Source organism: Sarcophilus harrisii, chromosome 1, assembly GCF_902635505.1.
Source record: "Sarcophilus harrisii chromosome 1, mSarHar1.11, whole genome shotgun sequence".
Classification (NCBI taxonomy): domain Eukaryota; kingdom Metazoa; phylum Chordata; class Mammalia; order Dasyuromorphia; family Dasyuridae; genus Sarcophilus; species Sarcophilus harrisii.
In genome coordinates this window covers 171,031,095-171,047,591 of record NC_045426.1, presented here as the reverse complement: position 1 = coordinate 171,047,591, position 16,497 = coordinate 171,031,095, and the positions used below count along the sequence as shown (strand labels likewise).

The 16,497-nt window shown below is 32.9% G+C and overlaps 1 protein-coding gene across 2 annotated transcripts in view; it reads right to left on the bottom strand.

The window, feature by feature from the left end:
* Nucleotides 1–1,199: 1,199 nt before the first annotated feature.
* The window catches only part of CCDC125 (coiled-coil domain containing 125), a 60,656-nt gene continuing 45,358 nt past the window's right edge, over nt 1,200–16,497 (bottom strand). For both annotated transcript variants that reach the window (XM_023496097.2, XM_003759891.4), the window contains 3 exons: nt 13,137–13,311; nt 3,682–3,803; nt 1,200–2,384 (listed from right to left, as the gene is read on the bottom strand). In XM_023496097.2, the coding sequence (XP_023351865.1) occupies nt 2,040–2,384; nt 3,682–3,803; nt 13,137–13,311 (642 nt within the window). In that variant the 3' untranslated portion in view covers nt 1,200–2,039. The remainder of the gene's footprint in view (nt 2,385–3,681; nt 3,804–13,136; nt 13,312–16,497) is intronic.

The following is a 16,497-nucleotide window of genomic DNA, read 5'->3' as shown; positions in this document are numbered from 1 at the left end:
GCTACAACCCCTCCAACATTAAATGTTAACTTTTTGGGGTCAATTTTCAGGGCATGAGCTGAAATACAGAGTTATTTTATTGACATTTTTCTTATTATTAGTGATTTGGAGCTTTTTTTTCACGTCATTGTGAATACAATGCAATTCTTTTGAGAATTATTATATACATATGTACATATATATACATACACATAGAAATCCATAAACATACATATGTATATAGACACTCATATACATATATGTAAGACTATACTATACTTATTTGCATTTATCATCTGTTTCTCTGAAGGTGGATAGTATCTACTTCATAAGTCCAAGTCTTTCCATGTTTTTCTGAATAAACCAGCTCATCATTTCCTATACCATAGCCATATTCCATCCCAATTACATCCTATATGAGAGATTATCTATGCAAGTTTTATTAATTTTTCTTCAATCTTTCTATTCTTGACTATATAGTTTTTATTTTTTCAATAAAATTTTAATTTAAAGTAATATAAATTAACCATTTCACATTTCAACAATGCTCTCACCTTATAATATAGTTTAAGGTCTGATACTGAACAGTCTTTCAGTTATGTTCAACTCATCATGACTCTATGGACCATAATAGCATGCCAAGCTTTCTGTCTTCTATCATCTCCTGAAATCTGTCTGTACCTAAAATTAGTCTTCTCTAACATGGTAATTTATTGGTTTGATTATAACCTGCAAGACTAAAATCTAGCAGTGAAAAGTTTCAGAGATTTGAAAAACTTTGCTATAAGAGAAAAATCCATTAATTAGTTCAGTTATTACTTCATCATTCTTCACAAATAAATAAGTCTTATATAAGTATAGATCTTTCCATGCTTCTCTGTATTCATCACACACATCATTTCCTACAGCATAGTAATATTTGGTTACATTCTTATACTAGTTTGTTTAGTTATTCCTCAGTTGATGGGCATCTACTTGTTTTCAATTCTTAGCTAGCTCCCAAAAAAATATTTTGGATAATTTTATTCAGACCTTTTTCTTGCACTTGGAATATGAATTGACTTCTATTTCTTATAATAATAATATGATACAATCCCTAAGCTATAACTTAGAAAAACCCTTTTTATTAGGTTATACATTATTTTTAACATATTTCCTTATGAATCATCTTGGAAAAGAAAAATCAGAACAAAAGGGGAAAACCATAAGAAAAAACAAAACAAAACAAAACAAACAAAAAAAGATTAAAGTAATATGCTTCAATCTGAATTCAGTCTCCATAGTTCTTAGGAGAACCTATTTTGTTTGAGCCACTGAGGTATATAAAATATACAAATGAGATCATCAAGAAGCAGTAATATAGTGAAAAAGACTGGTGTCCAAAAACCTGAGTACAGACCAGAGTTCTGTTCCTTACTGTGTGCACTTTTCTCTGCATTTGTTTCCTTATATATGAAAGGAGGAAGAGAAATTAGATGATTTCTGAGGACTCTTCCAGAACTAAACCTGCCATCCCATGAAGTAAAAAGCAATCAATTCTTTGTACATTCTGTCCAAAGAAACCAACAAAGGCAACATTTTATCATCTGAAACTCTAGACTGAAAACTAGAACATTTAGTTCTTAACTTTTCACGTTCATTGAAAAAGCCAAGATTAAAAACTGTTTCAGCAGCTCATAGTTAATATGTTGTATTGGAAGGATTAGTTAGATGAAATGGTTTTTTAGAGTAACATTTTAAAAATGATTCCATGACTTCTTTAGCCAACCCAGGGTCCTGTTATATAATCTAATTGAATAATTATGTTTCTCTTTTCTTCCTAAATCATTTTGTACTTGGTTTTGGTATTTTAACAAATAAAAACTAAATTAAATACTATGCTAAAAATTTTTAAAGCACATATTTTTGTCATAATATTAAATTATAGAAAAAATGCACCATTCCCATGAAGTTTGGTCAAATTATTGTTTTAAAATCAGGAAGGCTCAGAAAGTGCAAGATAGACACAAAATTTCTTGTGACACAGTAAGAAGCACAAAATCTTATTTTTAAAAACGGTGTTACAAACCACTTTCAGTTCTAATTTTATCTGTTTCTTCAAAAAATCTGATCCTTGATGGCAAGGAATGTGATTTTTGAAGTGTTCCTGTGGAAGTCGTATCTATTTTTTGATTAGGGACTGAACAAACACAATTTTTACAATTAAGAATGTGGACATTTGAACATTCACAATCAAACAAACTAGAGAGATCTGGACTTGAGGGTGAGTAGTTTTCAGATAGAGAATCCTCTTTCATATGTTCATGGTCTTTATTCTTCTTTTCAGCATCTTTTTCTTCTAGTTCCCGAGCCAGCATGTAACTAACTTTTCTCTGATGAGCTAAAGCTTCTTCTTTATCATTTAACTGCAAGTATGGGGGAAAAAAAGCATAGCTAAGACAAGGACTATTCAAGACTGATTTTGACATTTTGGAACATCTGTAAATTTCATCACTTTCTTCCCATTGATTCCTTAACAAGTACCATGAATGAAAAATTCAAAACTGATAGCCAACCTTCCAAGGATGTGTCATCCAGTCAAATAACCAGCTTTTAATTGTCTACAATATGCCAGGAACTGTACTAAATAAACCAGTTCGTATTTTCAAGGAGCTCACTATTTAATTAATATGGGGTTCTCTACATATAGACAGCCTTGTCATTAGAGGATAAATGAGTAATTTATTGCTTTGCTTGTGCTCAAACTATTCAAAGATCTGATAAAAACAATTGTAATTTGCTGGGATGGCCATGGAATGGTTTACTGGATCATTTCTTTACTTAATAAAATATTAAAACAGTCTTTTGGTGCAGAAGTGTCTAACATACATAGGGTTCCAGTCATATGTGAACTGAAACATTCCCAAAGGTAGTCCAAGCCAGATTAAAATGTAATTGGGAAATATATAATAATATAACTAAAACACAAAATTAAGTAAATGCAGCCTGCCTGCATGAATCATTATGTATGGATTTGTGACCATCTTTCTATTTGAGTTTGACAGGACTGCTTTGGTGGATAGTATATAAATATATTCCAAAATTGTACATACATACATACAAAAGGTTGTTGTACCATACTACTCAGTCATTAATTCTCCAGTGTCAAACTTTTAGTAAGTAACCACGTTATACAAACTTTAATTGCAGTTAAAAATAATTGGACAGCAAAGTTCTTCAGAGTTTTATGCAATGAAACTGGAAAGATAGAATATATATGCATACATCCATTCATACTGCGATTTATAGACCAAAATGCCATATGTATTTATTTATGCCTTTAATGTGATCAGAACATATATGTTTCAATAGAACACTGAATAAAGGGAGTAATCAGAACTGTGTGGCACAAATCAAGGAAGATGTATAAGGAAACACATTCTGAGCCTGGTTTTGAAGAGGATGATATATATAAACAGACCAGATTATGAATAGAGCTCTCCAAATATTTAGGGAAGGACATGAATTGATGGACAGTCAGAGGTGGGAGAGTGGTATTCCATTAGTTGAATGGACATGAAGACAGTGATACGCAAATTGCATTAAGGAGTAAGACAACAAGCAGCTAAGGTTGGTTGGCTGGAACAGAATATCTGCATGGGGAAGTTACAAGAAGTTGAATAAGTCCTTAATTTCCCAAAAAAAGAAACTAAAGATACTCACCAAATCTACTAGTATCCTAAAGATTTCCTGAGGATTGTCCAGCTCTTCCATTTTCTTAGAATTGGCTTCAAGTATACTTAATAGCTTCTGCCCAAAGTTCTTCTTCTTTTGTAACACAAATCCTGAAATTAAACATGTTAAATCCAAGTGACATATAGCACTAATAAATAATACTAACTAATATTGATATGAATACATAAACCACTTAAAAATTTTCAAAGAATCAATCTACAATTGAGCAATGTTTTTCATCTTACAAAGACTTTCAAACCATAATTGCAATGACCCTATGAGATGAGCCTGAGAGTACAGATATCATGCCTTAAAAAATAAACAGCAAATAGAGAAACTGAGGTTCAGAGGGTTTAAAACCAGAGACACACACAAGGTTATTAAGTAGTAGGATCAGGTCTCCTAATTCCTGAGCAAGCATTCTCTCCACTATATAGATTATTTCCTAAAGATAAGAATATCTGTCCATCATAGGAAAATCTTTTCTCATTGAAAAAAGTTATTCAACCAATTCTTCCTGTGCAACAAGAGAACTGTTTGGTTCTGCACACATATATTGTATCTAGGATATACTGTGACATATTTAACATGTATAGGACTGTTTGCCATCTGGGGGAGGGGGTGGAGGAAGGGAGGAGAAAAGTCAGAACAGAAGTGAGTACAAGGGATAATGCTGTAAAAAATTACCCGGGCATGGCTTCTATCAATAAAAAGTTATAATTTAAAAAAAAAGAAAAAAGTTATTCAATTTAAATTTTTTAGTAAGAAGAGGATATAAAGTAACTTTATTAGGGGACATAGTTTCATACCACATTTAGTAGAAATGAAGCAATTTGGTAATTTAATATTTTACATTTTGATATTTTAAAAAGTGCTTCCTTTTAAAATAAAGTGTTGTTTTAAATTGAACAATCTCAAAGAATACAAACAAAATAAAAAATAAAATATGGGGTAGTGGAGCCAAGATGAGGGAAGAATAGACAGGTCTTTGATCTGAGTTCTTCTTGGCTTCCCACAGATAAATACCATATCAAGCCTCTGAAAAGGTTTTGGAGTGACAGAGCCAACAAATATTTGGAGTATAACAAATTTCCAGCAGAAGATATTTTGGAAGAACTTCAGGAAAGAGCTGTCTCAATTGGGCAGGGGAAAGTTTGCAGCCCAGCACATTGTAGTGCAGAGCAACACAGTGCAGAGAGACCCAGAGTTGAAAGGCTTTTGTGCAATAGGGGATTCTAGTGGTGTGCTTGTAGCCAAAATACAGCAGCATTTTCTATTCTGTCCTGTTTCAGAAGCCAGTGGATCAGCAGACTAGTTGTGAGACCTCCAACACAACCACAGAAGGCAAATAGTGAGCCCTTGAAGCCCAGCATAACAAGTGGGATTTGACCACATCCACCCAGCACAAAAAGGAAGCCGATAGCACTACCCCAGAGCAGTGTGAAGCCACTGTCACTGTAGTTGGGACAATCTCCCCTTTACCCTAAGAGCAGACCTCAACCTTTAAAAAATAAGTAAAAAGGCAAGAAGAGTTGTGACCAGCAATAGCTTTTATGGAGACAGGGAAGAAGAGATCTCAAATCCTGTATTCAGAAGAAGCCTCAAAAGGTGATATAAGTTAGTCTCCATCTCATAAGATTCTCTGGGAAGAATTCAAAAAGATCTTGAAAGAGAATTAGAAGAAAAATGGGGGAAAGAAATGAGAGCTCTGGAAAACAAAACACAGAAATTGTCTGAAAAAAATCACTCCTTGAAAAATAGAATTTGTGAAATGGGGAAAAAAATCAATTAACAAAACAACTAATTTAAAAGTTCAATTGACCAAATGCAAAAGAAGATAAAAAAGCTAACTGAAGAAAATAATTCACTAAAAATTAGAATTGAACAAATGGAAGTGAATGACTCAATGAGTCAATAAGAGTCACTCAAACAAAACCAACAAAATGAAAAAATAGAAGAAAATGTAAAATATCTCATCAGAAAAACAACTAATCTGGAAAATAGATCCAGGAGAGACAATTGAAGAATTATTGGACTATCCGAAAACAATGATAATTAAAAAGAGAGAGAGAGAGTGGACAATCACCTAAGAAACCTCAAAATAAAAATTCCAAGGAATATTGTAACTAAATTGCAGAATTATTAAATCAAGGAAAAAATACTGCAAATAGCCAGAAAGAAACATATCAAGGTGCCAAATCAGGATTACCCAGGAACTAGCAGCTTTCACTTCAAAGGATCGAAGGGCCTAGAATATAATATTCTGGAGGACAAAGGAACTTGGACTGCAGCCAAGAATCAACAATACAACAAAATTAAGCATTACTTTTCAAGGAAAAAAGATGGAGATTCAATGAAATAAGGAATTTTCATTTATTTTTGATGAAAAAGACTAGAACTGTACAAAAAAATTGATCTTCAAATAGAGAACCCATGAGAAGCATAAAAATGTAAAAAAGGAAGGAAAAAACTGTTTTTTAAAGACTAAAATGTTTATATTCTATATGAAAAGATGATATGTTTAACTCTTGAGAACTATGTCTTTTTTAGTGATATACTTGAGAGGATTTAGGTATAATTTGACTTTACCATGATGATATGAAAAAGAAACTAGAGCTGGAAAAGGGATTGTACTGGAAGAAGAGGAAGGGAAAGGTAAAATGGGTAAAATATATCACATGAAGAAACAAAAACCATCTATTACAGTTGAGGGAAAAAAGGAAGAGGGATGAGCATTGTGTGTATTTTAACCTCATCAGATTTGGAGCAAAGAGAGGATATATCAGACATATTTAGTTTAATATAGAAACTTGTCTCATCCTATAGGGAAGTAGGAGGGGAAAGGGGAAAGAAAAGGGGAAGAGAAAACAGAAGTAGAAAGGGAAAGATAAGAAAGGGGGAGGGCTGTAAAAGGGGAGGACAGATTGAGGGAGGTAGTGGTCAGAAGCAAATTACTGATGAGAAGAGAAAGGGGGGAAGGAAAGAGAAAAGTATAACTTGGGGAAAATAAAACGGTGGGAAATAAAGTTAGTAATTTTAACTGTGAATGTGAATGGGATGAACTTTCCCATAAACTAGAAAAGCAGATAGCAGACTGGATTTAAAAGCCAGAATCCTACAATATGTTGTTTTCAAAGAGAATAATATATGAAGAAATGAGATAGAGAGCACTGTGTAGTATAAAATGAATAATTTCAATTATATTAAATCAAAAAGTTCTTGAACAAATAAAATCAATGTAGCCAAAATTAGAGAAGAAAGCAGAAAACTAGAGGAAAAAACTTTCATAGACATTCTCTCAGAAAAAGGTCTCAGTTCTCAAATATATAAAGAACTTTGTCAAATTTATAAGAATACAACCATTGCCCAATTGACAAATGGTCAAAGTACATAGATAGACAGGTTTTTGACAAAGAAATCAAAACTATATGTAGTCATGTACAAAAATGCTCTAGATTATTATTTGTTAGAGAAAGGCAAATTAAAACAACTTTGAGATATCATTTTATACATAAATGATAGATGCCTTTCATTTGGGGAATGGTTAAACAAGTTATGGCAGAGCACTGTGATAGACTACTACTGTGATATAAGAAATGATGAACTAGTTAAAAAATCAAGACTTGAACCCATGAAAAAAGATACTATCCATCTCCAGAGAAAGAACTGATAAATAGAAATATGTATAGTATAGTCTTACATATGTGTGTATATGTATGTATGTTATAAATATATAAATGCAATATTGCATATAGTTGTAGCTTTCTTGAGGGTAAGGTAGGAAGGGAGGGAGGAAAAAACCAAAATAAAAAGTGCACAGCAGAGAACAAAAGAAAACTTAGAAGAAAGCACAGTAGCTTTGAAAACAATGTGTAATATTACATAAGTTTCAAAAAAAGTAAATAGTTTAAAATGATTTGTTTTATATTGAATCCTATTTATTTTCTGCTGTGTACATGAAAAATTTTTCTTATTTTATATTCAAGTTTAAAATGAATAAAAAATTTAAAAAAGAATAAAATACCAAATAAAAGTAGAAAGATCCTATTCTTTATTTTTAAAATTAATTTTAACAAAATAATAACAAAACTTGTTTCTGTTTCCTTCCACTCTTATTTTTTTCTGTAGATTTACAAAGATTTGTTGATGTAAAAGTTGCCCCCAAAAAATAATGTATCACATATTAACCACAATCATATAAAAGTTAGAAAAGAAGAATGAATGAAAAATCTCAGTGAAGACATGGAAGAAGTAATTGAAAAACTGTTATACTTAATGCACTGAAATTAAAGTTACTAAACAAGCTCAGTTGGTTGTATTGATGTTAAGTTTTTGTAGTATATCCCTTGTAGGCCAAACAATATGTGTTTGAAAGTTGGATCCCAAAAGGATGGTTACCTTGGATTCAAGGTACCCTATAGGTCTGTACTATTAACACTATAGCTCACAAACCTCCACTGGTATGATTGATTGCCTTTAAAAGTTAACTAACTGAAACAATTAGCTCAAAACATTTACTGAAAGAACATTGTAAGAACAATGGTCACAGAACATTACTCCCATCCCCATTACCAAGCCTAGTCACGCTCTTCCATGACTAAGCACAGAATCAGTGGAAAGAACTAGGTAAATGCATAAAACTTGATTATTAAGAATAATACACATGAAGAGAGCACATGCAGACCAGGTACCAAGTATCTTATACCTCTGGCAATGCAGCGCTAAAATCTTTTCCTTTCTCATAACCTCAGTCTATTCCCCCTTGGTGGAGTATCTCTACTAGACAAGTTGCTCAGCTAAGATCCCTGGATTTTTTACTCACTACAATTTAGTTCCTAATAGTCAGGAATAGCTTTCTCCACACAGGTCACATTTCATATAATTATCTCTTGCCTAAATTCTGGACTTATTCCTGGTTGGGTGCAAAGTCTTCAATTGGTCAACTAATGATACTAAAATATACTATAACTAGTTGGGGAGAAGGGAGAGAAAAATTTCCTTCCCCTTATCCTTTTTTCTATAACTGGCTTTCCAAATAGAGAATTTTCTCTTATTTCATAGATATTTAGCCTTTTGTAAGCACTTCTTTATACTTCAAACTAAGACTTTAACACCTTGTCTACCTTATCTGATCCATGTGTTCTGTGTCTTCTATTCCACATCACCACTTCCAGGTTTTCTTCCAACTACCATCACTCAGTGACCTCTCTTTGAGGTTCCTACAATCCAAATCTACCAATCAGTCAATATTATGGTTGCTCTTTTTTTACAGACCTCTGTGACATTCCCCCCTTCCTTCCTCCATGAATTTAGTATTTGATTCTCATAATCTTTCTTTCCCCTGTTCTCCCTCTCTCCTCTTCCCCTCTCTCTCTCCCTATCTCTCTCTCTCTCTCTCTCTCTCTCTCTCTCTTTATCTCTCTCTCTCTCTCTCTCACACACACACACACACACACACACACACACATACACACACACCCACACACACCAAACACTCTAACCTTCTAGTTCCTCATGACTGTCTCATGACTTCCACCCAACCTCAACCACACACAAAAATGGTAATACATGTGTTCTTGTCATCAACCACAAATGCACCACCCTCCAAAGTTCAGGAATGCTGAAATTCCCTTATTTGATCATGATTTATTAGCTTTCCATCTCTCCCTCTGCCTTCCTATACCAAATCCTGCTCTCTTCATCTACACCTTGACCTCTGCTCTCTTGAATTTGCAGTTCACACCAAGTTATCTCCCCTGTATTAGTCATTATTTCCTCTTTTTGCTACCTTGAACTTTTCTTGAACCAGTTCAGTTTTTCACTGCCCTTGGCTTTCCTAGCTCCAAAACCAGGTTCCCCTTCCCAACACATTATGTTACCTTTCTATTATAAAGAGTATAATCTATAAGATTCATACTGAATTTCATTAAACTACTGAAATAACATTTCTATTAAATGAAGCTGATGTCCCTGGTATTCAGAAGAGATTAGAAAAACTTTTGGACTGGCAAAAAAAAAAAATCTGAGATATTATATCTATTTAAAGTGTTTCAGTAAATTATCTAAATGAACTGAGAGGCATTAAATTTTTATTTTTATTCATTTCCATCATTGCCTAAAACAAAACCTATTGACAACTAATAGGTGATAAGTCATCTTCCAATCTTTATGTTTTATAATTTATACATTTCTAAGTCAACCGAAAGCTGTAGTTGTGGGAAACACTATATGATTATTTCCAAATTCTGTGACTTTTAGATTTATCAAGAACTTAGAGTTTACTTATTTTTCCTGACCAAGGAAAAGAGACTTGTATTACCTATTTCATAGGGCTATGAAAAAGGTTTTTTGAATCAAATGAAGGTGATCTAGCTGTACCAGATCTAAAATTAGATTATAAAGCAGCAGTTACCAAAACCATTTGATATTGGCTAAGAAATAGACTAATTGATCAGTGGAATAGGTTAGGTTCAAAGGACAAAATAGCCAATAACTTTAAGAATCTAGTGTTTGACAAATCCAAAGACCCCAGCTTTTGGGATAAGAATTCACTGTTTGACAAAAACTGCTGGGAAAATTGGAAATTAGTATGGCAGAAACTAGGCATTGACCCACACTTAACACTGTACACCAAGATAAGGTCAAAATGGGTTCATGACCTAGACTTAAAGAATGAGATTATAAATAAATTAGAAGAACATAGGATAGTTTACCTCTCAGACCTGTGGAAGAGGAAGGAATTTATGACCAAAGAAGAACTAGAGATCATTATTGATCACAAAATAGAAAATTTTGATTATATCAAATTGAAAAGGTTTTGTACAAATAAACTAATGCAGACAAGATTAGAAGGGAAACAATAAACTGGGAAAACATTTTTACAGTCAAAGGTTCTGATAAAGGCTTCATTTCCAAAATATATAGAGAATTGACTCTAATTTATAAGAAATCAAGCCATTCTCCAATTGATAAATGGTCAAAGGATATGAACAGACAATTCTCAGACGAGGAAATTGGACCTATTTCTAGCCATATGAAAAGATGCTCCAAGTAATTATTAATCAGAGAAATGCAAATTAAGACAACTCTGAGATACCGTTACACACCTGTCAGATTGGCTAGAATGACAGGGAAAGATGCTGTGGAATGTTGGTGGGGATGTGGGAAAACTGGGACACTGATACATTGTTGGTGGAATTGTGAATACATCCAGCCATTCTGGAGAGTGATTTGGAACTATGCTCAATAAGTTATCAGACTGTGCATACCCTTTGATGCAGCAGTGTTACTACTGGGCTTATATCCCCAAGAGATGTTAAAGAAGGGAAAGGGACCTGTATGTGCAAGAATATTTGTGGCAGTCCTTTTTGTAGTGGCTAGAAACTGGAAACTGAGTGGATGCCCATCAATTAGAGAATGTCTGAATAAATTGTGGTATATGAATATTATGCAATATTATTATTCTGTAAGAAATGACCAGCAGGATGATTTCAGAGAGGCCTGGAGAGATTTACATGAACTGATGCTGAGTGAAATGAGCAGGACCAGGAGATTATTATATACTTCAACAACAATACTATATGATGATCAATTCTGATGGACATGGCCATCTTCAACAATAAGATGAACCAAATCAGTTCCAATAGAACAGTAATGAATTGAACCAGCTACACCCAGCGAAAGAACTCTGGGAAATGAGTATGAACCACTTCATAGAATTCCCAATCCCTCTATTTTTGTCTCCCTGCATTTTTGAATTCCTTCACAGGTTAATTGTACACTATTTCAAAGTCCAATTCTTTTTGTACAGCAAAATAACTATATGAACATGTATACATATATTGTATTTAACTTATACTTTAACATATTTAACATGTATTGATCTACCTGCCATCTGGGGAGGAGGTCGGGGGAAAGAGGGGAAAAATTGGAACAAAAGGTTTTGATGCTGAAAAATTACCCATACACATATCTTGTAAATAAAAAGCTATAACAATAATAATAATAATAATAAAAAGAAAAAAGGTTTTTTGTCACCAGCCCTGAAGTCAAGAGGATCTGAGTTCAAATCTGACCTCAGATACTTAACACTTCTTGGCTGTATGACCCTGGGCAAATCACTTAAACCCAATTGCCCCAGGGGGGGAAAAGGGTATTTTGTCAACTGTAAAGGACCATTAAAAAATTGGGGAAGGGAGGAACAAATCAAACTGTATATTGATGTACCTAAGCTATACCTTGGATTTGCTATACCAGGATATCTTTCCTCTTGCTAATTTTTTCACTGTTTTTTTCTTACCAAAGACAATTTAACTACTAAAGCAACACCAAATGGATGCAAATATATTTTTACTCAGATCCTATCTAGTGAATTTTGACTGAAGAGCATTTCACTAAAATTCTTATTCAGAAATGTAGCTCTACTCAATGAATCATACAATAAGAGTCTTAAATTTGGACAGGACCCTGAAAACTATTTGAATCAACCTACATATGACAAGAACTCTTCAATATAGCCAACATGTAGTTGACCATTTAATCTATGGGATCTCTGAGATCTCTTGCAGTCCTGGGATTCTAGAATTGTAGAATTCTAGCTTTAATCCTACTTCTTAAATGCTAATTAAACTTCAGAATCTTTTTAAAAATATAGACTATCACTAAAATTATGCTTCATAAACAAAAGTTACATTTAAATAAAAATACTGAACAAATTAAAATTATATTTAACGAACATGAAACAATAAAGAATATAAGAATGAACCTCACATTATCAACATGATATTTTAAGAAGGAAATCTGAATTTTAAAAGACAGTAACAAAGCATCATACATTTAGGGTTGTAAGCTATCTTAGAGATCATCTAAATTTTACAGATGAGAAAAATGAGGATGAGAGGTTAACTGAAAACTGTCATTCTACATTTAATGACTTCTTCAGAATCAAACACAATATAGTATTGTACCAGAGAATGAAGCCCTAACATTGGCAATTTTTATTGGGAGATCTAAAGAAAGGAAGCATCGTAAAGGAGTTAGGCAAAACATACTATTGAAAACATCATTTTAACTTGCTTTTCATTGCCATTATTCAAATTATTATTTTTTCCTGATGGCTTCCCTTTAATATGCTTTTAAATAATTTATATTTTCTTTTAAATGTATTCATTCCTATGAACATGAAATAACCAGGAGAGAATCTGTTGGAAATTTGTGAAATGACCTCATAATTCTCAAAGTCTCATTTGCAGCTGTGCCTTTCAATAGCCCTATTGTTGATTTTTTTTTTAACATGGATGGTTTTGTCAACCAGAAAACTATGAGTGAGACATTATATTCTGTAACCTTATTATAAATGGGCACAACTGAAATCAACATACTTAGTGTTCTATTAGAATTACACACCCTTAAAATTACACAATGTTGTGTAGATTTATAGTTACCATCATCCTTAAGGTGTTTCCAGTTTAGCCATTTGGTTGGTTTTTTACATATTTTATTAATTTGCATAAATCTCAGGGTCTGCTCATTTCTTCTCATTAATTGTTGCTCAAATGCAATCCTGAATGCATCTGCCATTATATAAGCTTCTTCTTTACTCTTCCTTAACATTTCTAACTGTAACAGAAAGAAAAATTTTAGTAAGTAACCTGAATGAAGAATGATTTGTGTTTCTTTACTGGTAGTGATTAGTATAGGATTTGGAAATATTTTGCCTAGCTATAAAAGATTGATGGGATGAAAATAACATGCTCTTTATAAACTCTACTTTTTTCCAATAAAAAAAAAAAGCACTTGTTACTAAGTTTTTTTTAATTAAAAAAAAAAGTGCTTGTTACTAAGGGAAAGGTTCAAAGACTCATTTGTGGTGTCTTTTGCATATATTGTACATACTGCTTTTCCTTGCTGTTTTTTAGAGGCTCTGCTCAATACTTTAATTGTTTAATGAGTCACTAGATGTGACCTCTCACCTGGAATTCCATTATAATCTTAGAATAAGTATGCAGAAGCAAAAATTCAAGAACTTCATCATCTGAGCCCTCAAGGATTTACAACCCCTGAAGTATTTTGGCTATACTTATTACTGAAAATCAGCAAAAGAACTTTAGCTAATGAATGAAGTGAGCAGAATCAGGAGAACATTGCACAAAATAACAACAAAATTATGTGGTGATCAACTATGACAAACTTGGCTTTTCTCAGCAATATAGTGATCCAAGACAATTCTAAGAGACACCTTTTTGTTTTTGTTTGCTTTTCTCTTTCTCTTGATTTTTTCTTTTTGCTTTGATTTTTCTTTTATACCATGACTAATATGGAAATATGCTTAAAATAATTGCTTATGTATAACCTATATCAGAATGCTTGTTGTATTGGTGAGGGGGAGATTTAAGAGAGGCAGGGAGGAAAAAACATTTGGAACTCAAAATCTTTTTTTATTTTAATAATAGTTTATTTTTCCAAATACATACAAAGATAGTTTTCAACATTCATCTTTGCAAAATCTTGTATTCTAAATTATTCTCCCTGCCTCCACTCCTCCCTCCTCCAAGACTACAAGTAATCCATTATAAGTTCAACATGTGAAATTTTTCTAAATATATTTCCATATTCATCATGCTAAAAAAAAAAAAAAAAAAAAAAAAAAGGTCAAAAGGGGAAAAAAAACATGAGAAGGAGGGTGGGAAGCAAACAAACAATAACAAAGATGAAAATACTATGCTTTGATCCACATTCAGTTTCCAAAGATCTCTCTCTGGATGTGGATGGCACTTTCCATCCCAGGTCTATTGGAATTGCCTTGAATCATCCCATTGTTGAAATGGCCAAGTCCATCAGAGTTGATCATCAGTTGATCATCACATAATCTTGCTGCTGTATACAATGTTCTCTTGGTTCTTTCTCATTTCACTTAGCATTAATTCATACAAGTCTTTCCAGGCCTTTCTGAAGTTATCCTACTCATCATTTCTTAAAGAACAATACTATGCCCATCAAGGGCATTCAATCAATTTCCACTTCCTTGCCACTACAAAAAGAGCTGCCACAAACATTTGTGCACATGTGGGTCCTTTTCCCTTTTTTATGATTTCCTTGGAAAACAGACCCAGTAGAAACCTTGATGGATCAAAAGATATGCACAGTTTTATAGTTCTTTGGGCATAGCAGAACTCAAAATCTTACAAAAATTAATGTTGAAAACTATCTTTATGTGTAATTAGAAAATAAAATACTATAGAATTTTTAAATTTAAAAAGTAAACAGAATTTTAACTAAAAACTCATTAATCAAAGTTCAAGAGACTAAATTCTGAAAATGTGTATTTTCCATTCATTTGATACTGTTCCAACAATTTAAAATCCCTTTTAATAGAAAGATTAGCAAGAGGAAACTTTGATAAACACTATCCAGAGGAAGTATCTTAGTAGGTATCTTAGTAGAAATTTTAAAAAATTTATATGGGGGGGGTGGTTAAGGTAGAATTGAGGATGGAGAGATTCTTGGACAGGGAACACATGTAACCTAGAGCACTGTTTCTATCTCTGGCCATCTAGCTCTCCAATAAATTGATTAGGAAAATAATAAGATCTATCTTCTTCAGGGGTAAATGCTTTGTAAGCATTTATTAAGTACTTATTATGTGACAGCCACTTAACTAAGTGCTTAGGAATATTACTTCATTTGATCCCTCACAATAACCTGGTATGGTAAATGCTACTATTAGTCTCATTTTATGGCTGAGGAAACTGAGGCAGAGAATGGTTAAATGATTTCCCCTAGAGTAACACAGCTAGGAAAGGTTTAATAACTGTAACTGATAGTCAGTGACAGGTTCATAATTTTGATAGTTGTAGTTAAGTCAGATTTCTAGTATAGCCTATGTATAGATAGATGATCAGGGATTATTTCCAAGTTATTTGAAGGCTTTTGAGATAAAATGATTAGTAAGCACAATTTTAGCCCTGTTGAACACCTTGTGATAGATCGTCAATTTTATCTGTTTATTCCAACTACTAATAAAGATGAAAAGTTCTCTGTTAGAATCCTTACAAAGTAATAAGTCAGTTGCCTAATTTAGCATGGTACTTAGCAAATTCTCTAACTCACTAAGTATGGTACATGGTACTGTATGGTACATGGTACTGTATGGTACATGGTAATGTATTTAAATACATTAGTGAGTTAGAGAATTTGCTAAGTACCATACATTAGTGAGTTAGAAAATTTGCTAAGTACCATGCTAAATTAGGCAACTGACATCACTTTGTAAGGATTCTAACAGTTCTCCATACCATCTCTTCCCATTTAATTGTTGACAATATCCTCCTATAAATCCTTCACTGAGGCTCTAGCCAATAAGGTCAAGGCCTTTTTCTTACTCTTATTGTTAATATTGAGTAGATTCTTTGGCTGTCCAATGTCTCTTAATCTTGCTATATAAACAGCCCACATATGGTGGCCTTAAACATCTTTTCTAATGTCATTTTACCCCATATATTTAGTTACTAATATTAACTGGCACTTAAATATACTTTAAAGTTTGCAAAGGGATTTATTTACTTGCTTAATTCATTTGAGCTGCAAATGAGAGATTATGCAGATTTTACAGATGAGAAAACTGAGGTTCAGAGAGATTGAGTATTTGTCTATGGTCATAGAGGTGGCTGAAAAAAAAATGTTTATGTATTTGGAGTAAAGCAATATCTGTTTTTTATAACATTCTTGACACATACATATTAAGTACCTAATCATAAGCAAGTCATTTTATGTTTTTGGGGCAGTTAGATGCAGAGAGCTTAGGAC